At 45.0% G+C, this 23,359-nt stretch overlaps 1 protein-coding gene across 2 annotated transcripts in view; it reads right to left on the reverse strand.

Annotated features, from left to right (window-relative positions):
* The window catches only part of TBC1D2B (TBC1 domain family member 2B), an 80,780-nt gene that overhangs the window by 55,878 nt on the left and 1,543 nt on the right, over window positions 1–23,359 (reverse strand). For both annotated transcript variants that reach the window (XM_025390317.1, XM_025390318.1), the window contains exon 2: window positions 226–379. In XM_025390317.1, coding sequence (XP_025246102.1) covers window positions 226–379 — 154 coding nt within the window. The remainder of the gene's footprint in view (window positions 1–225; window positions 380–23,359) is intronic.

Here is a 23,359-nt window from a genome sequence, read left to right on the forward strand (position 1 = left end):
TCTTCCATATGCTTGGCACTGGCCTTGCCTGATTCCAAGGCCATCTCTGGGTTTGCATAAGCTTCGTACATGGAGGCGCTGGGTAACTGTGGAATGCTGTCCACTCATAAGGTAGCATCACTATTATTTCTTTCTAAAATCATTTTCATTCACTGCTAAGTTCATGTGTGGTATCGAATGGCTCACACAAATAACTGACCCAGCTCCCCTTTATTTCTGCCTTACCGGTGTTATCTCTGGCTACAAGACCCTTAGGAAAATCCCCGGGAGTTGGAGAGGTCCTGCTGTCCCACTTGACCATGTCGAGACTGTTACAATATTCCCATCTCTTCTGCTGAAGCTCCTGTAACCAGTAAGTCATGAGTTGACGATTGGGAGCCTAGAAAGAGGGAGGGGAAAAACATGTTATGGCCACCAATAATATGAAGAGCTTAAAAAATATTATGTCTCATGAGTACAGACTGTTCAGCTTGCCATATGAGAGTTAAGATGAACAGATCAAGGAAACTTCAGCTACAAGATTAGGAGCTTTTGCTCATGATGAGTTGGTCAAGCAAACAGCAATTGTGACATGAAGAATTGAACACAATTAATAAGAAGTCTTTTTAATAATGCAGCATAACATTTCCTCAAAACTGTTTAGGAAGGTGTGATAATACTGCTGCTCTTTTGCTCTGAGCAACTATAAATTCCATCTTCAGAAATAAAATCTTACATAGGTGTGAATGACGGCCTTGCCAAATCACATCAAATAATGATATTTAAATTCCAGGCCGGGCGCGGTGGCTCATGCCTGTAATCCCAGCACTTTGGGAGGCCGAGAAGGGCGGATCACGAGGTCAGGAGATCGCGACCATCCTGGCTAACACGGTGAAACCCCGTCTCTACTAAAAAATACAAAAAAAACTAGCCGGACGTGGTGGCGGGCGCCTGTAGTCCCAGCTACTCGGGAGGCTGAGGCAGGAGAATGGAGTAAACCCAGGAGGCGGAGCTTGCAGTGAGCTGAGATCCGGCCACTGCACCCCAGCCTGGGCGACAGAGCGAGACTCCGTCTCAAAAAAAAAATAAAATAAATAAATAAATAAATAAATAAATAAATAAATAAATTCCATCAGCATCTGAGAGTATACAAAGAAAACTGCAGATTAAAAACTAGCTGGCACTCCTATCAGAATGGCTAATATTTCAAAAAGTTGACAATGTCAAGTACTGACAAGGGTGAAGGGCAGCTAGAACTTTCATAAGCTGCTGGTAGAATGCAACTTGGTGCAGCTACTTTAGAAAACAGTTTGGCAATTCCTTATAAAGTTAAACATACACTTACCAAGTGACCTGGCAAGCCCATCCCTACATATCCACCCAAGAAGAATGAAAACATATTCACACAAAGACCTGTATGTAAGTATGTATAGAGGTTTTATTCATAATTGCCAAAAAAATGAGAACTTCATCTGGTGAAAGGATTAAAAAAAAACTGTGGTACACATCCATACAATAAAATACTATTTAGCAATAAAAAGGAGCACACTATTGATTCCTACAACATGGATAAATATTAAATGCATATTGCTAAGTGAAAGAAGCCTGACCCAAATGGCTATATATTATATGACGCCATTTATGTAACACCCTGAAAAGGCAAAATTGTCAGAACAGAAAACAAATCGGTGGTTGCCAGGGCTTGGCAGGGAGGGGAGTAGCTGACTACAAAGGGGCAGCACAAGAATTTGTGGGTGACAGAACTGTTCTGTATCATGGTTCTGGTGGTAAAGTCATGATTCTACGCATTTGTCCAAAATCATAGAATTATATACACAAAGAGTGAATATTATTTTAAAAAATCAACCAAGATGGGGGAGAGGACCCAGAACAATAAACCTAACTGTCAACAAACTAGACTGCAGGTATGGGTTAAGGTCTCCAGGCTGCCCCCTGCAAAGGAGTCCCAAGAAGAAGGAAGGCTGTCATGACACAATTATGGGAACTTCATCAACACTGGCATCCAGTGACATGTGCAGACATCAGACACAGTGGTTCCCAAGATCAGAGGCAGTGAAGAAAATGGCTCTGCAGGCATGACAGCAAGAGACAGGCCTAAACCAAACTACTACTACTTACAAGCAAAGGATACAAAGAATAACCTCCGGGTGCTGTGGCTACAACCTGGGTCTTTTTAGTGATAATTGCATACCTGGCCTCAGATAAAGAAAAGCCTTCATTACAGGATATTTGGGTATTTTACAGAAAGTTCTTCCAACTATCAGCCAAGTTGCCATTTCATCTATTCATTTAACCAACATTTGCCAAGCACCTATCAGGTACCCAGACCTGGGGCTAGGCCTAGTGAGAAAGACAGGAAAAAACACCCAGTAATTTCCATGCTGCATTAAGTGCTATGACAGAAAGCAAAGCAGATGAGGCAGGGCTGGAGTGACTGGAGAGCACTGGGGAAGGACAAATAGCCAAGGAGGGAGGTGCAGCAAAGGACAAGGTACTCAAAGTTCAGGACACCTGCCACATGCAGGTTTAAAAGCTTCAAAGTATTGGTTTAATGTCTATCTTCTCCAAGAAACAAACTCCAAGTTGTCTCCATTTCTCTAGCATCTAGCTCAGTGCCAGGCACATAGTAGGTCAGTATTTACCGAATACATATATGTAGGAATAGTGAATGAATGAATAATCAGAAAATGATACAGGAGAGCTTGGTCTTAAATGGGAAGCAGGCAGTGGCCGGAGGAAAATAGATTTCAGGAAGAGAGAGGAGTGTCTACAAAAGTGAAAAGGTCAGAGAGCAGGAGTGAGGTGAGGTCAGTGAGTGGCAAGGACCTGGCCCTGAAGGGACTTGTGTGCCTTCCTAAAGAGATGGAATGGGGAACTTAGCAGGGCACTGGGGAAGGACACATATCAGATTATTAGACAAAGGTACTGCTGGTGAAAATGGTGGTGAGGGAAAGGCAGGTGCACAGTTTGCATAGAAGGAGATTAGCTCAGGCCAGAGGCCATGAGCCCACTTGAGAGATCCATGAATTGCAGCCTGGAGTTTGGGCGGCAGGCTGGTTGCAGGGTAGACACAGGAGCTCAGCCTGGCCCTGGGGCGGAGCAAAGAGCACACAAACATTTCCACAGGAGGGGAGAGGAGAGTCACCAGGCAAGTCAGGAACTGAGACACACAACCACAGCCAAATTCAGAGCCCAAAGCCCACCCAGTCCTCCCCTTTTTTTTGCAGATGAGGGGATAGAGGCCCAGAAAGGGAAGTGACTTGTCTAGATCATACAGGGAGTCAATACTGTGAGCCCGGTCTGCCAAACCCCCAACCCTTAGAGGCAATTGTGTGTTTGGGTGGGGGTAATGTGTGTGTCTGGTCCTCCCACCAGCTCCCCGACTACCTGGCCCCTCCATCCCCATGCCATGGATGAGCTAAGCACCCTGGGAGCCTTCTGCTCCAGCCAGGGAGGCGTCCAGACACTTGCTCTACTTCCTCTTGTTCAGCCTGCACACGCAGCTGTGTTTCTATTTATGCTCAGGAGCCACAGGCTGCTCAGAGAAGCTGGCACACACTCACTAGGACAGATCTGAACCAACCTCTCCAGCTGCCTCTGACAATGCAGGCACCATGAAAAATCTGCTTTTTACAAGAAATCCTTTTCCCTTTAAATCTCTGAGTATTAAATCTAACTGGGAAACAATTAGTAACCTCTGAGTCATCTCTCACTAAATTCCCGGGGCAAAACTTTGAGATCACATGCTTTCAACGACTGCTATTTTACCATATTGTAGAAATTTGGTCAATAAGGTGGGCAAAATCTGGTCAGTAAGGCAGTTAATCTAGACACTGATTAACTGGGTTTGTTTCCTTTCAAAAAAAAAAAAAAAAAATCTAGACAGGCAGGTGTGGTTGCTCACACCTGTAATCCCAGCACTGTGGGAGGCCGAGGCAGGCAGATAACCTGAGGTCAGGAGTTCGAGATCAGCCTAGCCAACATGGTGAAAACCCCGTCTCTACTAAAAATATTTTTTTAAATTAGCCAGGCGTGGTGGTGGGCACCTGTAATACTTGGGAAGCTGAGGTAGGAGAACTGCTTGAACCCAGGAGATGGAGGCTGCAGTGAGCTGACACGGTGCCACTGAACTCCAACCTGGGCGACAGTGAGACTCTGTCTCAAAAAAAAAAAAAATCTAGAGATCACTAGAAGACTTTTTACTTCAATCCCCAATTAGCTAGTAAAAGGCTGGGGGCCAGGCTGTCTGAAATGTCTCTGGGGCATGTGCTTTGACAGAAAAGCCCCAAAGGGCCTTTTCTGAAGACAGCTGAAACCCAAAGACAGAAACACACACAGGCTCTAAGACTGAGCACCACTAAAAGTACAATACAGCAAAATCAGCAGAAATCCAAAAAGCCTCTGGGTTTTCCATCTGATATCTTTCAGCGAAGGACTAAATGGAGATTCGGCTCAGGCCTAATTAAATGTATAATCACAAACCAGCCTCTTTATCGCCCCAGTCCCAATAAATTGGTTCAGATCTGCCCTGTCCAACACAATAGCCACTAGCCAGACGTGACTACTGAGCACATGAGAGGAGACCAGCACCACATGATAAAATCTTTTGGATACACTGAATTAAATACAACAGTATTAAAATTAATTTTACCGGTTTAATGTGGCTACTTGAAAATTTAAAAGTATGTATGTGGCTCATATCTTATCTTTACTCAACAGAGCTGGTCTATACCACAATGGCAAATATATTCCATTTTGAGAGCCAAGGTTGGTGGGAGATCTGGCTTGGCAGGAAACAGCACCTCAGGATTACAACGTAAGCCAAGAGCATGGGGTCCCCATGGGGGTGTGGGGCAGCCAACACCATTGCTCTTCTACAGCACTTTATGACTCAAGATAACTTCTCTCTTTAAACAGGCACCTCCATATCTCCAACCATCCCATGGTCCATTAATGTCCAAGGAGAGGCCAACATTCTTTAGGAACCCAGGCAACTGCTGGTCTGACTAACAGCTTTAGTGCCTTTATTTAGTGCTCCCAAAGTGGGGCGAGTAGGACCTTCGAGTGATCTGGCTGCACAGACAATGCCTTGCTGGGTCTATCACCAGGAGTTCCCTCCGCTGAGGCTCGGCTCAGCTGGTGACAATGAGCCAGTCAGCGCAGAAGCTTACCACCAGGACCACACAGCATTCACCAAAGACATGCCCGCCAGAGGAGTGAGGACCAGGAAGGATCACCATCTGCCCCCCACCCCTCAGAATGACCATTTAAAACGCTGTGGTCCCATGTTCTGGAGAGTCAGACAGGCATTCCACTCACGCTAGAAGAAACAGCGACAAGGCAGAGCTCCACAGATCAGCAGAGAATTGGGAGCTGATTCCACGCAAGCACCCAGCAAGAAGCCAGGTGTTAGCAGGTGCTGTCTGATGCCTCACCCAGGCCAGCTCCTGAGTCTCCCCTCACACCAGTCTCCTCAGCTCCTTCCTACTCACCCTTCAAGGTCCAATGCAAAAGCCAGCTCTTCAGAGCAGGTTTCCCTGACCTGGTTGTGCATTTTGTCTCCCCTCACACCAGTCTCCTCAGCTCCTTCCTACTCACCCTTCAAGGTCCAATGCAAAGGCCACCTCTTCAGAGCAGGTTTCCCTGATTTGGGGGTACATTTTGTCTCCATTCTCTGAATGGGGAGCCTGGAGAATCTTGTAGCCCACGTAACCCTCCCATGGAGATGAGGGCACTCCCTGCGTGTTCCTCACTAACCTAAGTTCCTTAAAGGCAGAGGCCAGACCTGCTGGTCTCAATATGATCCAAGATGCCTTGCACGGTGTCCTGAATATAAACACTCAAATATCTGACTCATCCTCTCATGTTCAATTGTTGCTACTTCCTCTCAACAATGCTGAAATCCCAGGTCAAATATGGCACCAATCCCAATATGAGACAAAGCCGAACATCTTGGAAAGCCATTGTAGTTGTCTCCCACATGGCTGCATGAACGTCCTGGGTTTCTTCTACTCAGGAAGAGGGGCAGACAAGGATTGGTGGTCACAATTCTACATGGCAGCCATCTGCTGCCTTTGGGTGCCAAGACATGAGGCACCAGCTAGGAGAATAAAAGCAAGCCATCTGTGTTCTGCTCGAGGTGGGAATGCAGTCCTTGACAGCTGGCTGAGAAGTACCATGTGATGCCCCAGCTGCTCCCACATGCTGCTGTCCCCAGGTCTCTAGTAGCACAAAACCCAGAAGCCCACTCATGTGTGAGACAGGCCCTGGCCACCTGTTTCTTCTCTTGGGCCCCAGAGACTACCCTCAGCCTCCCACCGGCTCTCAACTTGATGCTTAGACAAGTCCCACAATAAAGTTGTTTGATTACAAGTTAACTGATTTCAATACACAAATATTAAGGGTCCACTCTCAGCGGGAAGTACATGATTGTGAGGAGAGGGGCTGGAGTAGCAATCCAGCAGCAGCTACAGGGAGTCGGGCCTCATTATCTCCACTAAACAACAAGTTTATCTAAGCTTTTATTCCCTTTGGTAAACAATGTCCGCCTATCAAAATTTACCACATTTTAGAAGCTATAATAATGTTCACATTCTTTGACCCACAATTCCATTCCTAGAAATGTAGCTAAAGTAGTTCAAAAGAGGAAAAAGGGACAACGCCATGTACATAAAGTGTTCATTTGCTTGACAAATGTTTATTAAGAGCCTAACTTGGGCCAAGTCCAGTAGTTAGCACTAAGAATACAGAACTGGATGAGATCTGGTTAATTCCTACCTCTGAGATATTCACCACAAGCAAACATTTTCCTTTATGCCAACAATAAACAGTGGGAAACAGGTTCATAATTATAATCAACATAAAATGCCTAGGTATCCAATTAAGAAATCTAGAGGCCAGGCCCAGTGGCTCATGCCAGTAATCCTAGCCCTTTGGGAGGCTCAGGTGGGTGAATCGCCTGGGCTCAGGAGTTTGAGACCAGCCTGAGCAACATGGTGAAACCACATCTCTCAAAAAAAGAAAATTAGCCAGGCACAGTGGCATGTGCTCGTAGCACCAGCTACTCAGGAGGCTGAGGTTAGAGGATCCCTTGAGCCCAGGATACAGAGTTTGCAGTGAGCCAAGATCTGTACCCAGCCTGGGCGACAGAGCAAGACAAATCTCTTGGTTAACCAGGCATCGTGGCTCGCTCCTGTAATCCCAGCATTTTGGGAGGCCAAGGCAGGCAGATCACCTGAAGTCTGGAGTTCGGGACCAGCCTGGCCAACATGGTGAAACCTCATCTCTATTAAAAATACCAAAATTAGCCAGGTGTGGTGGCGCACTCCTGTAATTGCAGCTACTCGGGAGGCCGAGGCAGAAGAATCGTTTAAACCCAGGAAGCAGAGGTTGCAGTGAGTCGAGATTGTGCCACTGCACTCCAGCCTGGGCAACAAGAGTGAAATTCTGTCTCAAAAATGAAAACAGAAGACACTGTCTCTTTAAAATGTAATAATAATAGGCCAGGTACAGTGGTTCATGCCTGTAATTCCAGCACTTTGGGAGGCAGAGGTAGGCAGATTGCTTGAGCCCAGGAGTTCGAGATCAGCCTGGGCAATATGGTAAAACCTCGTCTCTATTAAAAATATAAATTTACCAGGTGTGGTGGCACACTCCTATAATCCCAGCTGCTCGGGAGGCTGAGGCAGGAGAATCATTTAAACCTGAGAGGCAGAGATTGCAGGGAGCTAAGATCGTGGCACTGCACTCCAACCTGGCCAACAAGAGCAAAACTCCACCTCAAAAACAAGACCCTGTCTCTTAAAAATATAATAATAACAGGCCAGGCACAGTGGCTGACGCCTGTAATCCCAGCACTTTGGGAGGCAGAGGCAGGCAGATCACTTGAACCCAGGATTTCGAGACCAGCCTGGCCAACACGGTGAAATCCCCTCTCTACAAAAAGTGCAAAAATTAGCCAGGTGTGGTGGTGCATGCCTGCAGTCTCAGCTACTCAGAAGGCTGAGGTAGGAGAATTTCTTGAGCCCAGGAGGTTGAAGCTGCAGTGAGCCATAACTGTACCACTGTACTCCAGGCCAGGTGACAGAGTGAGACCCTGTCTCCAAATATATATATGTAATTTATATATATAATATATATAATGGCATTAGGACAACTGGCCAAATATCTGGAAAAAAATAAGTGATGCCCTGGGTAAGAAACCTATCATCAGAGAAAATAATTTCAAATTTAATTCAAGATTTAACAAACTAATGAATTCAATAAAAACCATTAAATGAATGAATTTAACAAATAAGTAAATTTAATAAAAACCATTAAATCAGTAGAAGAAAAAGCCTGTATAATTAAAATTAAGTTTCTATCTCTTTCTGCCTCTTACAACAGTTGTATAGATTTCCACCAATTATAAAGGTATGGAAGGGAAGATAGGACTTAAATCAAGCAATGCGGCATAGCAGAAATTCACATGGGAAGGTTTAGCTAAAACTGAAGTATAAACAGCAGCCACAAGACTCTACACAGAAAATGAATGCCATGTGCACCATGATGCAGTAGATGAGGAAAACAAAACACTCTTTCAAGACCGAGCCCGAAACTGAAAGCTAGAAGGACAGACACTTCAAACCGTAAGCCCGGGAGCTGCTTCTCCCATGGGCAACCCTGGAAGCCAGCTCCAGGCAGCAGGGAGTCACTGATCATAAGAGGGCTGATGATTCTCTCCAGCAGCACAAGAAACTGCAGTCCTAACATTTCTATTTTCTTGGAAGGTAAAGGGCTTTCTAAACCCACAAAGAAAGCAAAGCAAAGAAAATATGTGTCTAAAACACTACAAATAAATTAATAGACAAAGACGAACTGAAAAAAGACCAAACAACTTCAAAGTCACTAAGCGTGGCGTAGAGTTTCACACCACCATAACTTTGCAGGGCTCTTCACTCTTCCTGGACTGTGGGAAGTCCTGTTTGTCTGGTGAGTTCCTATTAATCTTTAGTTTAAAAAAAAAAAAAAACGTATTTTTTGACTTCTATTTCAAATAATAACAATCTACATCTGCTGAGGAGAATTTGGAAAACACAGGAAAGCAAAAAAGAAAATAAAATGAACATAGCTGCATCACCAGAAAGAACCACCATTAATACTTTGGTATTTCCAAACATTTTTCTATCCATAAATGTATAGAAAATTCTCTACCCATATATTTTCTACCAATTTTCTAGCCAATTGGTAGAAAATCAATTTTCTTTATAAAACTGTGTTAAAATTACATAGACTCTTCCATAATCTATATTTGCATATTATATTAGACACCATCCATAAAACAATTACTGTGTGCCAGACACTATGCTTTCGCTTTATACACACTGTCATTTAACCCTCGTAACTATCTCTCCCTAAACAGTATCATCTGCTTGCCCATGGACCCTGGAGCCTAACTGCCAAGGTTCAAATCCCAGCTCTGCTACTGGCTAGCTATGTTAGGTAAGTTACATAAATTGTCTAGGCCTCAGATTCCTTGCTGGTAAAATTGAAAGAATAATAATAGGAACCTACTTCACGGTATTGAAGATTAACGAGTTAACATGTGTTAAGCTCAAAAGGGTGTTTGGCACCAAGTACACATTAGGTATCAACTATCTATATTATCATGTTTACCCATGATAACCCACTTAACATGTGTTAAGCTCAGAAGAGTATTTGACACAAAGTATTCATCGTGTATCAACTATCTGTATTATCATGTTTACCCAAAATCTCACAGTCACTTGGCACAGTCAAAATTTAAACCTGAGTCTGCATTACTTGCTATCAAGGGGAAGGATGAGAGAGCATGTCCAAGACAAAATCAATCCTCTCAGCATTTCAGCAGGAATCACAAGTTCCTCTATGGTTTTTCTCAAATATTGAAATGCTGATGGCCTTAGTCAATAGCAAAGTTCAAATAAAAACCTCTGGGTTGGCTTCAGGGACAAATAAAACTATATCAGATGCTGGTCCCCACATCAGTACAGAAGGTCCTCTGGACATCAAATCTAGAGGGCTAGGCATAGTGTCACTGGGAGAGGGCATGACCATCAGTCTACAATGGCCAACATGCTTCCACTCTTAATCACAATTCTGCTCTAACAGCACTTCTCAAAACTAGACTGCTGTGAGCAATAACAAGACCACACACAAGCAAATATGGAGAGGACAGAAACTTCTCCATCCTGATATAATAGAATCACCAGGTCTCCTATTCCTGAGGACTCCCTTGTCAGTCTCTCAGATTCATGCGTCCTGACAGTCTCAGAGTCATCTACCCCGGGACACCTGGGTCTCCAGATTCATCTACCCCTGGGCCTCTGCAACAGCTTCCTAACTGGACTTGCTGTCTCAGTCTCCCCTCTCTAAACACTCTTCTGACACCTAGCCAATGAAGTCATATATGTTGCATGCTTAAAACTCTCTCATGGCTTCCAAGTGTCAAGAAATCTGGCCCGCACTACCCCACACTCCATAGAACTATAACCTTTCTCCCACACAAAAGGCCCACAAAAGCCTTCACAGTCTCTGCTCCTACTGCACTAACACCTCCCTAACAAATTCCTACTCACTCAAGACCCAACTCCAACATCTCATCTACAAGGCCAGCCAACATCCCTTTTACAACCAAACGATCATTCCTCCAACATGCTCTATATGATGCACACCACCTCAATCACCCATTTAGGGTTATGAACTCTGGGTTCCTTCCCAATGGATCAGGTCCTACCATGTTTATAAGCCAAAAGAACAACATAACCAACAATCACGAAGGAGCCACAGGAAGGAAAATATATATACAGAATGGGTCAAGTCTGCATACCTTATAGAAAGCAATTTAAATTACATGGATAGTTTTGAGTATCCATTTCTCAAAAGAATGCAATGGCTGCTCATAATGAAGGAATTTTTGTTTCTTAAACCCAAGGAAGGATATCTGGATCTCTAAGAAATGTCTAAAGTAATTTCTTCCATAAGCAATAAAAAGCACAAGAATATTGTAAGCAGCCTGATAACACAAAACAAAATTCAAATAGAAAACAGACTATAACCCCGAACCTGATAAATAACTTTAGGTTCCAAATTTTTTCCTGAGTATTTCAAAATCATGAGCCTGGAAACAATCTCAAGGGATCTGGACCAGCACCAATGGGGGAAAAAATGTATTTTTTCCCCAGGAAGGTTTTGAAATCTTCTGTTTCAACCCAGCAACAGAGACTGAGAAGTAAAATACTGGATCTCCTGACTCCTTGGAAAACGGAATGCAAGGTCACAAACCTCCATTCCTCTAGTGAACATAATAAACTCTCCTTTCGTATCTTTTAAAATTGCTATCTTAAAAGTAGCATCCATACGTCTTACAAAATAATCGTATCTTATTAAAATAGTTCTAATCTAACTCCTTTCAAAGGCTGAGCACACACCTAGAACCCATAATCAATTTCCCTGAATAGTCTGTGTTGAGGTGGGCAGCCATTCCCTGGGAAGATGCCACATTCCTCATCCATTCTGGCAGGTGGTGGTCTGAGGAGTTCTGCCACCTCTAACACTCAAGCACCCCTTTTAAAAAGCAAACACCTTGAGAGAAAAGCCATTTCTTAAACCCATATTCAGCAAATACCTTTTTAAGCAAATACCATTTAATAGAGATTAGCAACTAAGGGTAATGGACTAGAAGAAGAGGGCCTACAACTAGAACAAAGAAGAGCAAATGTGAGTTCACAGGAAAGTGGGCAACGAAAACAACTGGGCTTGTGAGGGATCTGGCCACATCAAAGCCTCTCACAGCCCAGGCCACCCGGCTGGGCTGAGCCACAGATTTCATCAAGACAAGGGCAAGGACAAGGCCACTCTCCGGACATGCTCGTCCCTACAGGAAATGTAGAAGCCTGTCAAAATGCTTTCTGTTTCAGAGAGAAAGGGAACACGAGGCCTCCAAGTGACCACAGGGCTACATTCCTATGGTTGTTTCTCAGCTCTGCCATTGCACAATGTGAGAGAGCCAGGGATGAGCTCACGATAAATAACAACTCCTGCAGCCACAGCCTGTGGCCTATTGGATAGTCTTGCTCCACCTCCGCCCACAGTGGCTTCCACACACGATGCAATACCACATTATTCTGCTTGATGTTTTTCAACTAAAACTAGGGCAAAAGAATGACTGACTTAACATGAAGTTTTAGGAAATGGAGATAGGATAGGTTCCCAGGCTCCACCCATCAGACATTTGGGAGGCAGGAGAGCCCGGTACCAGGAACCTGCCTAGTCTTTCAGTGAATTTACAGGCATGTTTGGGAACCATGGTGATTTCTAACGGTGTTTTAAGGTGGAGCTGGTGTTTCAGGAGTATCAGATGGTCGTCCTACATCATTGTTACCCACTTCTCCCTAGGTGAAAAGCTAGGGGATCTGAAAGTAATTACCAGTTCTTTGGTGGTGGTAATCATTGCAATTCACCCTCCCAGAAATACCCAAAGATGCCAAGTGAACACTGTTCCCTCCAGGAGCCTCCCTCTGAATGCTCAGGGAGGAACCCTAGCATGCAGGGTCTGCCAGCCACTACGATCAGCACAGAAGACAGAAATCTTAGGGCTAACGGAGAATTGGGCCAAAAGTCATTCCTCTGGAGCATAGAAACTCAGAATGCAAAGTAGATATGCAGTTATAAACCACAGAGACTCAACCTGAGGATGGAGGGCTCACACTTCACTGGTCTCCACCCACGCAGTTTAGTTATTTCTAGTTCACTTAGAAAGCCACCATCACACAGGGACAGTCTTCTTCACAGCCAAAGAGGACATTCATCATCGAGAGGACAGCAGTGTTTCACAGGGAAGCCACAGAGATCTGCAGCAGAAGGGCTGGGATGCTGGAGAGAAATGCAGATTCCTAAGGCCCACTCTGGCCTGCCAACCACAGCAGAATCCCCAGGGGAGGAACCCCAGAATCTGCATTCTAACAGAAAGGAGGAGGAGTCTTTTCCACACACAACTTGAGAACTGCAGTTCTGAGGGAGATATTTGCCTTTAAAAGATAGAAACAAAAAAAGTTTTATCAGCATGTTACCTCTAGGACAATATATACAAGAGAGCTGTGTAAACAGTACAAAAAGTGGTTCACTTCTAAGGCCAGAGGGTATGCCTTACAGAGCAGAATGAAAAGATACAGCCATCTGCCAACTGCCTGTTTTCCTTTGACAAACCAAAGAGAAAACTAAAGCCGCCTCCAAAGAGAAGCCCTCTGAAAAGGGATGCACCAGGCCTCAGTCTCTGCCAGGGAAACATCACTGATGCCTCCTATCAAGTCAACCCCCACTGGAAGTTTATAAGCTGTGCTGTTAATTTCCAACCTCCATGTGACTAAACTTCTTAAATCTGTGCCCCAACACAAAATGGTTAAAGGTACAATTTGAGTCTCCGTATACAACTACTAAAAAAAGAATAAGCCCAATTTTCTACTAATGGATTAAGATAGATATATAAAGCAAGTATCATCAAACTGCTGGGTTTAAAATGGTAAAATAGGCCGGGCGCGGTGGCTCAAGCCTGTAATCCCAGCACTTTGGGAGGCCGAGACGGGCGGATCACGAGGTCAGGAGATCGCGACCATCCTGGCTAACACGGTGAAACCCCGTCTCTACTAAAAATACAAAAAAAAATTAGCCGGGCGTGGCGGCGGGCGCCTGTAGTCCCAGCTACTCGGGAGGCTGAGGCAGGAGAATGGCGTGAACCCGGGAGGCGGAGCTTGCAGTGAGCTGAGATCCGGCCACTGCACTCCAGCCTGGGCAACAGAGCGAGACTCCGTCTCAAAAAAAAAAAAAAAAAAAATGGTAAAATACTGTTCATGTGTTTGGAGAAGGCTTCAGTGGTAGGGTAGCTAGCTGTGGAACTCAAGTTTCCTCTCTGTATCATGTATGGGAAGGGGGCTGATCTCTGAGGGTCTCTCCAATTCTAACTTTGGGATAATGACCCTTGAACAAAAACAATGAATGCCTTCCTCCAGCTCACAGAGCCACCTATTGACTATTAACCACACCCAAAACACACAGAAGCTCCCTGAGGCCAGAGGCAAAGCTTGACTCCTGCTCAACAAAGTCTGTTTGGTGAATGGCCAGTTGGCTGCATCCATTTAGAAAGCTGGCCACCTTCTCTGCAAGCACAGCCTCTCCTGAACACCAGAGAGCTGGAGAGGAAAATGAATACTGGGCTTGCTGCCTAGAAACAATTCCTGTAATCCAAGATCAACATCTCTGATAACATTGGCCTGCCCACCTCCAGGCCACGGCCAGGCCTGCCATCTGACAGCCAGCGACACAAGTCCCAGCCCAGAGGCAGTCTGCTCAAGGAAAGTCTGCTGGTACAGTAGCACTGGCCTAGGAAAGGGGCAGAAAGAAGCAGCACACAGGATCTCAGCTACCAAATCCCCACTTCTCACACTGGATTCCAGTTCTCCCAGGCAATCTCTGCAAAGGCTAAGAAAATGGCCAAGCATGCAAACTCATTAGAAGATGGTGATTCCCAGCTTACCGGGAACACATGTTGCTGATCAAAGAGGAATTAAGTCTTTGAGCAGCTACACAATCATACAAACATTTACTAACTCCCTTTCCCACCTTCTTCAGGGAGTTTTTCTTGATAATCAGTTACACAGAACTCTCCGATTCTGCAACGTTCACCAAAATTATTACACAAATCACAGATTTCTGGCCCTGGGCCATATCCAGATTAGTATTTTACATATGGATGCCCCCTCCCCTTCATTTCCTATGGAGAAGTGCCAGACTTCTCACAATCAAAAAACTTGCAGACATGTGATATTTATCTCCCAGTGCTGAATACTACAGACAAACATGGTCCTCTTCAATGTTTTTTTCAAAACTCTTACAATTCTTTGATTACATCAGATGCTAAGCTATTTTTAAAGTTAACACTAGTTTCTTAAATCAATGGAAAATTTTCACTGCTATATTTGCAGCAAGAAGCATAGTGCTTAGAATATGACAAATGCTCAAAAATATTTGCTGAGTAAATGGACACTGCAAAAGTCCGTTTGACTATGAAATGAAAGCACACCACACACACACACACACACACACACACACACACACAGGATATGAGGGCTTAAAGCATGCATTTAGCCAACAAGCATCTAACAGGTGTTGGCATCCTCTAAGCATGAAAGGCACAGTAGTGAAATGCACTGACAAAATCTCTCAGGAGGTGATGCATTAGTAGGACACAATAGCAGACACTCAAAGTCTAGATCAGGGAGCAAAACCATCCTGAATCTCTAGCCGACTGAGGGCCTCCTGTGCTGTTGGTGAGCTACTGCCTGCTGGACAATCTCCAAAGCCACAGTCTCCCCAGGGATCCTCTCAGCGTCTTGCCCCTCACAAGGCCTCACATATCTGAGTGCTTAAGATGTTTACTGAACTGAGCACTCCAGGCAGAGTATTTCACAGAACACTAGTCAGAAGCCACTAACTAGTCACCACTATCCAGTTTACCATTTCCACATTGCATTCACTCTGTGAAAGCAAACAATACCCAGCTGAGGGCTGGCCTGATAGGATATGGGTACACCTGATCGAATGTCATTAAGACTCCACTACATAAATACCAGAACCAAAAATTGCTAATGAAAATGCCTCTCCCTCTCCCAATCTGACAGTCACTTCTACAACGACGCGGTCTTTTTCTTTCTTTAGAGGAAGGGGGTGTTACTGTTTGTATTTTGTTCTGACTGGAGGTGGGAAGTCTGCACCTCAGTGTATCAAAGGTAAAAGCAACCAAGTGAGGAGACTGGTTCACCCCCCTCAGACGTGAGGTGGGAGCTGGTACACCTCTATCCCGAACACATCTGAACCCTCCTTCCATTTCTCAAGAAATCGTCATCTCCACGGATTAAGGAAACTGGTAATGTGCATATGAGCAAAGCAAGTGCAGCAGGACAGAAGTCAATGCCAGGGGCCATTAGGAATGCTTCAGGAAAGGAAGTCCACCAGGGTGGGCCGGCCCTAGCCACACACACGCCTGCCAAAGCAAGCTTCACCCATCACAACACCCACCGCTCAGAAACAATTAAGAAGCAACTGCTCAAGATAGGTTCAGCTTTGCATTTATCTACTTTTAAATCTGTTTGCCAGTACATTAAATACATCAACCCTTCGTACCCAAACACGATAATCCTCTTAGTTACATAAAAATACTAGGCATGACCAAACCATCAGTGCCACAGTCCGAATGTCTGTGTCCCCGCAAAATTCATGTGTTGAGACCCAGTCCCCAAGATGATAGTATTAAGAGGGAAACCTTGTGGGAAGTCATTTAAGTCACGAGGGCAGAGCCCTCTGGAATGAGATCAGGGTCCTTATGAAAGAGGCCAGAGTGGTAAAAGGAATTTGAGGAGAAAAATACATTTAGATAGATAGATAGATACATACATATATACAAACACACATAGATGGAGTCCCCAGCGGGAACCTGCCTGTCCCCTTCTGCTATGAGGACACCACTAGAAGGCACTACCTCTAAAGCAGAGTGAGCCCTCACCAGACACCACATCTGCTGGTGCCTTCGTTGTGGGCTTCCCAGCCTCCAGAACTATCAGAAATAAATTTCTGTTGTTTATAAGCTACCCTGTCTAGGTATTTTTTCACAGCAGCACAAATGGCCTAAAACAATCTTTCTGGGAGCTGAAGAAAAAAACAAACAAACCTATTTGTCAAACACTGCTTAAAACTCTTCACTGACTCTAGCTCTTAAGACAAAGACAAAATCCTGCCCTGGCCACCTAAGGGCATCAGCTTATGCCATTTCCTCTCCACTCCCCACCCCACCTCCAGTCAACACCAACTCATCCTTTGTGTCTCAGTTCAAATGTTGCTTCTTCAGGAAAGTCTTTCCTAGCCCTGCCCCACCCATAAACCAGATCAAGATCCTGAACTATACATGCATTGCATATATTTCCTTTCAAACTTCCTAGCACTGGTTGGTGTTTGTTATATTTTATTAACGTCTGCCCCCCGCCCCACCTACTGAAAGCTCCAGGAGGCCAGGGACTGTTTGTCTTGTCCAGTCGTACCCCCAGTGCCTAAGCACACACAGTGAGTGAATGAGTGGGAAGCTTCTGAGGCCTTCCTAGAACACAAGTCAGTCAACTACAGCCTGGGGTCATTTCCAGCCTCTGCCTATTTCTGTACAATCTACAAGGCAAGGACAGTTTTAACATTTTTATTTTGCTATTTTATTTTTTTGAAACAGGGTCTCCCTCTGTCACCCAGGCTGGGTTACAATGGAGCAAACACAACTCACTGCAATCTCTACCTCCTGGGATCAAGCAGTCCTCCTGCCTCAGCCTCCCAAGTAGCTGGGACTAAAGACATGTGCCATCATGCCTAGCTATTTGTTTTTTGTTTTGAGACAGAGTTTCGCTCTTGTTGCCCAGGCTGCAGAGCAATGGCGCCATCTCAGCTCACTGCAACCTCCATCTCCTGGGTTCAAGCAATTCTCCTGCCTCAGCCTCCCAAGCAGCTGGGATTACAGGCAACCACCACCATACCTAGCTAATTTTGTATTTTTAGTAGAGACAGGGTTTCACCATGCTGGTCAGACTGGTCTTGAACTCCTGACCTCAAGTGATCCACCCGCCTCAGCCTCCCAAAAGTGTTGGGATTACAGGCGTGAGCCACCGCGTTCAGCCATACCTGGCTAGTTTTTTAATTTCCGTAGAGATAGGGTCTCACTTTGTTGCCCAGGCTAGTCTTGAACTATTGGGCTCAAGTGATACTCCCATCTCGGCCTCCCAAAGTGCTGGGATTACAGGAGTGAGCCACGGTGCCCAGCTAACATTTTTAAATGGTTGAAAAAAATCAAAAGATTATTTTGTGAAATGTGAAAATTATATGAAATCCAAATTTCAGAGTCCATAACTAAAAGTTAAAACACAGCTATACTTCTATGGTTGTTTCTGTACTACAACAGCATAGTGACAGATATGGCAGAGTGCACAAAACCTAAAATAGTATGTGGCCCTTTACATAAAAAGTTTGCCTCTGATATAACAGTATCCTCAGAGTCCTGACCATGGGCATGAAATACATGAGACCCGAAAATACAGAACTGACTGTAAGCTCTCTCCTCTGGGGAAGGGTGAGTCATAACCCCCTTTTGGATTCCTGATGTCTGTCAGATTCAGTGGGCATTCACTGAATGGCTGCCACCTCCACGACATGGTTCTGGCTGATCACTTCTAAAGGGTCAGGGCTCACACGAAAACCAGTGCTTACTGGGTGATCATGTTCTTTTCATTCATTCAACAAATGTCTACCTGGGCACCTTACCTTAGTCAGTTCAGGCTGTTATAACAAAAACACCACAGACTAAGTGGCTTAAACAACAGAAATTTACTCCTCAGTTCTGAAGGCTGGAATGTCCAAAATCAAGGTGCTGGTCAATTCAGTTCCTGGCGGGGGCCCTCTTCCTGGTTGGCAAAGGAATGCCTTTTTGCTGTATCCTCATAGGTGGAGAGGGAGATCATCTCTCCAGGGTCTCTTTTTATAAAGGCACTAATCCCATTCATGAAGGCTCCACCCTCATGACTTAATTACCTTCCAAAGGTCCCACCTCTAAATATTATCACATTGGGAGTTGGCACTTCAACATATGAATTTTTCAGGAACACAAACACTAGTCTACAGCATGTCTCCTTTGTGCCAGATACTGTTGCGGGAGTTGAAGATACACACAGTCCTTAGGGAGCTTACCCTCTGGTCAGCAGGAAATAGGATGGAGACTCCCCTGCAATGAGGACTGTGTGAGAGGCAGTGGGAGATGGAATGCCACTGTGATATCACAAGCACAATACTAGACTTGCCTTGAAGGAACTTACTAATTCGAAAGCCATGAAAAGTTAAATCCCCATAACTTAAAGAGTTAAATAACACTTCAAGACTGAGCAGATGCCCTAGGGCAGAACAGCTTAGAAGAACCATACAGCAAAGAAGGCTGGTTCACCACATCTATTTTGTACTAAACACACTGTGATTACCTAAGCCGACAAATGTTTGTCATTAAGAGAAATTTCAACACCAGGGAATGTGCGTTCCCACAAAAGTGGGTTAAGAATAGGGGTACACAGCTATTCAGTTACGTGTGGCTCAGAAACCAATACACATGTCCATTTAGCACCAAGCACCTACAGAGGGAGGAATTCCTTTGCTGACGGTCTGATGACGCTCTCTTGCTCCAAAGACTGCAGAGATCTGGAAGATCAAGGCTGTTTAAGCTTCAACCTTGGTCAGTCACATGCTCTCCTTCCCCTAAGTGCCTCAGATTCCAGTAAAGCTCCGTGAGAAGCCTCCAGCACCCCTACACACAGAGAGACGCACACAGGAAGCATCAGCCTCTGCTAGACCCTTGCAGCAGTTTCCAGACATGTCCAGTAAAAGGTACTAGGTATCCTGGTAAAGAACTGGGCAGTAAAATGTTCCCTTGTGATACTCACTATCCAAAAACGACAGATAACAAATGCAATAAAAGGAAAGACTACTACTACACCTTATCTGATCCACAACAAAGTCAAAAAAAAGTAGACTTGTCAGAACAGACAATACAATTAGATACTCCACATTTTAGACATTCACTGTTCCTGGAGCCTCTACTTTCAGAGAGGGGCTGAGTCTAGCTTCATGATATTGGCAAAATCACATCCCCTCTCTAGCCTCTATTACCTCATAAAGCACTAGATCAAATCCCTAAGTTTGGGAATAGAGGAGTTTACAAAGAAATTCCTATATCAGCTTTCATTAAGACTTACATAGAAAAACATTTTGAAAAAGCCCAACAAAACCACAGCTTCTCCAGAGAAGGCTGAAAGATGCTTTTAAATAAGAAAAACATATGATAATAGAATAAGAAAATTGCTAATTTTTCTTTACTTTTTAACCCTCTGTGATAAGAAATGGTATTTGTAAAATTATACACAACTAGCTGAAGTCTGAGCAGCGCTAAATCCTAACTTAAAATCCTTAGAAATCAGGGTCTCCTCTACAGCTGGGCAGCCCTGAAGTGAAACATTAAGGCTTAAGGGCATCAGTTCTTGCATATGAAAGACAAAAAGGAAGATAAATTGGTAATTTCCATACTTACCACCATAAAGATTTTACTCCTACAGCTCAAAAGAAATAACTGTACAATGAAATTTAACTTTCTTAAAACACACCCCTGGCCGGGCGCGGTGGCTCACATCTGTAACCCCAGCACTTTGAGAGGCAGAGGCAGGTGGATCACAAGGTCAGAAGTTTAAGACCAGTCTGGCCAATATGGTGAAACCCCATCTCTACTAAAAATACAAAAATTAGCTGGGCGCGGTGGTACACGCCTATAGTCCCAGCTGCTCGGGAGACTGAGGCAGGAGACTTGCTTGAACCCGGAGCCAGAGGTTGCAGTTAGCAGAGACTGCACCACTGCACTCCAGCCTGGGCAACAAAGCAAGACTCCGTCTAAAAAAAAAAGGCGGGGGCAGGGTTTTAGAGTAGGGGTGTTTGTTTGTTTGTTTTTTGAGATGGAGTCTCACTCTGTCACTCAGGCTGGAGTGCAGTGGTGTGATCTCGGCTCACTGCAACTTCCGCCTCCCAGGTTCATGCAATTCTCCTGCCTCAGCCTCGCGAACGGCTGGGACTATAGGCGTGTGCCACTATGCCCAGCCAATTTTTGTATTTTTAGTAGAGACAGGGTTTCACCATATTGGCCAGGCTGGTCTCAAACTCCTGACCTCAAGTGATCCACCCGCCTCGGCCTCCCAAAGTGCTGGGATTACAGGCATGAGCCACCGTGCCCGGCCTTCTCCTCCCTTCTTCCAGAAAGCCTTGCCTGGTTTCCATTCCCATTGTTGTATATAGCTAACACTTGGTACTATCTTACTCTGTGACCACATTCCCATTGTTGTATATAGCTAACACTTGGTACTATCTTACTCTGTGACCAATTTAATTTTACATGTCAAAATACTCCTCCATTGTAAGTAACCCAAAGGAAAATGTATTTCCTTTCTTTAAAAAAAGAAATATTCTGAACCTACAAAAAGATGGATAGCATAACATGACAAACAATGACCCAGTCCAAGAAATAAAACACTGCAAAACAACAGGAGAAGCCCTGAGGCACCCATTCCCAATCACATCCTCCCTCTTCCCATCAGAGGCAACCACCACCTGGAAACCAGGGCTCATCAGCCCCATGAAGCTATTCCCCTCACAAAAGAGCATACATCCTTATGATCTGTAGTACTGTTTCACGTGATCTTCCTAACCTTTCTATAAGTGGTATCATTCTGAACTTAACTTCAGTCTGTAACTTCAGTCTGTAACTTACTTCTTGTTCAATTTTATTGTTTGTGAGAGTAATCCACGTTGACACCTATAGCTCTAGTTCCTTTGTTTACTACTGCATAATATTCCATTATATGAATACACTACATATTTGGCCAAAGACATAGCTTGATATTTCATATGCCATGTAGTGCCTACTATTTTCCATACCACTATGGAAAATGTGCCAGCCATTTTCCGTAACATTCTCCAGAATCCTCACAGCCACCTAATGAGGAAGGTATAATTCCCACTAGACCAAAGAGGAAACTGGAGCAGGGAAGTGGTGTAATTTGTCCAATATGTGTGAGCAGCAGACTCCTGCTTCAAGTTCAAGTCCATCCAAATTTAAAGCCACACTTCTGACAACGAATGCACCTTGTAACCCTGCTTATGTAGATTCAGATTATTATTTATTTATTTACTTTTGAGACGGAGTCCGCTCTGTCACCCAGGCTGGAGTGCAGTGGTACTATCTCTGCTCACTGCAAGCTCTGCCTCACGGGTTCACGTCATTCTCCTGCCTCAGCCTCTCGAGTAGCTGTGACTACAGGCGCCCGCCACCACACCCGGCTAATTTTTTGTATATTTAATAGAGATGGGGTGTCACTGTGTTAGCCAGGTCTTGATCTCCTGACCTTGTGATCCACCTACCTCGGCCTCCCAAAGTGCTGGGATTACAGGAGATTCCGATTATTTTAATGAAAAAAAACCGACAGAGGGCTCTACAGTCATCTGGGAAAAATGTGAAACATGATGCTCTAGTTTCTTTAACAAACATTCCACAGGAAATTAATCCGACACAGGGACAGCCCGTATGTACACTGAGGAAGAGCCTCTGCCTTTGGCAAACGTCTCCCACTAGGGTCATTCCCAAGATTATACAGGCACTCTCTAAGTAAGCCTGAGTAGGACTGCAACCCGAGTTGGTTTTCTTTGGGGAAACAGGCTGTCTGCACACACTTACAGACAGGACAGGGGAGCCCAAGAGAACATGGGAATCAGATCCTGCTTGAGCTGGCAAAAGCTGAGTCAACAAAGCTCTAAGAACATCTCCAGGGAGCAGCTCCAGCTGTTAGCAGCTCTGAGGAACAGTCATCAGCTCATAAGGCCAGGCGCTTGCCTACTCTGCTCTCCACGTGGCCAACTTTGAGAGCGCTTTCATACATCCCAGCCCAACCCTGTTGTCCTGGAGAAAGCCCAACTTGGGAATACGTAACAGTGAGAGTGAGGGTGGAGACTCATAGGAACCAGGCAGGGAGCAAAGCCTGGAGAAAGGATACCCAGCTCCAGGCCTGGGCCCAGATCCCTCCAGGTGCTCAAAGCAGGTAGGCTCCTAGGAGGTGACAGTCTAGTCCCCCAGGACTCTCAAGGACAGGGGAGGCCTTTCAGCACCAGGACTCCTGACTCTACTCTCCTGCCTCTACACTGTATCTCTCATTGTGTCTGTCCACTGGAGGATTAAGGGAGCCTCAAAGGAGCAAGTCATAACTGGCTGAAGCGACCCCCTCCCACCTCTCCTGGACAAAGCAAGGAGCAAGAAAACAGGCTCTGCACCTACTTGTTGTGTCACCTTAGCTGGAGCATTCCTGTCCACTCTGGAGGGAAATGTAGTGGACTGTCTCTAAGGGCCCTGCCATCTCTGACTCTTTCTGTCTACAGTGCTGAATGCACTCTGGCTCACGCCTGGCATCCCAGCACTTTGGGAAGCTGGATGGGGAGAATGGTTTCAGCCCAGGAGTTCGAGACTAGCCTGGGCAACATAGTAAGACCCCGTTTCTTTAAAAAAAAAAAAAATTAATTAGCCAGGCGTGGGGGCCTGCGCCTGTGGTCCCTGCTACTTGGGAGGCTGAGGTGGGAGGATCGCTTGAGCCCAGGCATAGAGGCTGCAGTGAGCCAAGATTGCACCCCTGCACTCCAGCCTGGACAACAGAACGAGATCCTGTCTCAAAAAGAATAAACAAATAAA

Source organism: Theropithecus gelada, chromosome 7a, assembly GCF_003255815.1.
Source record: "Theropithecus gelada isolate Dixy chromosome 7a, Tgel_1.0, whole genome shotgun sequence".
Lineage (NCBI taxonomy): Eukaryota > Metazoa > Chordata > Mammalia > Primates > Cercopithecidae > Theropithecus > Theropithecus gelada.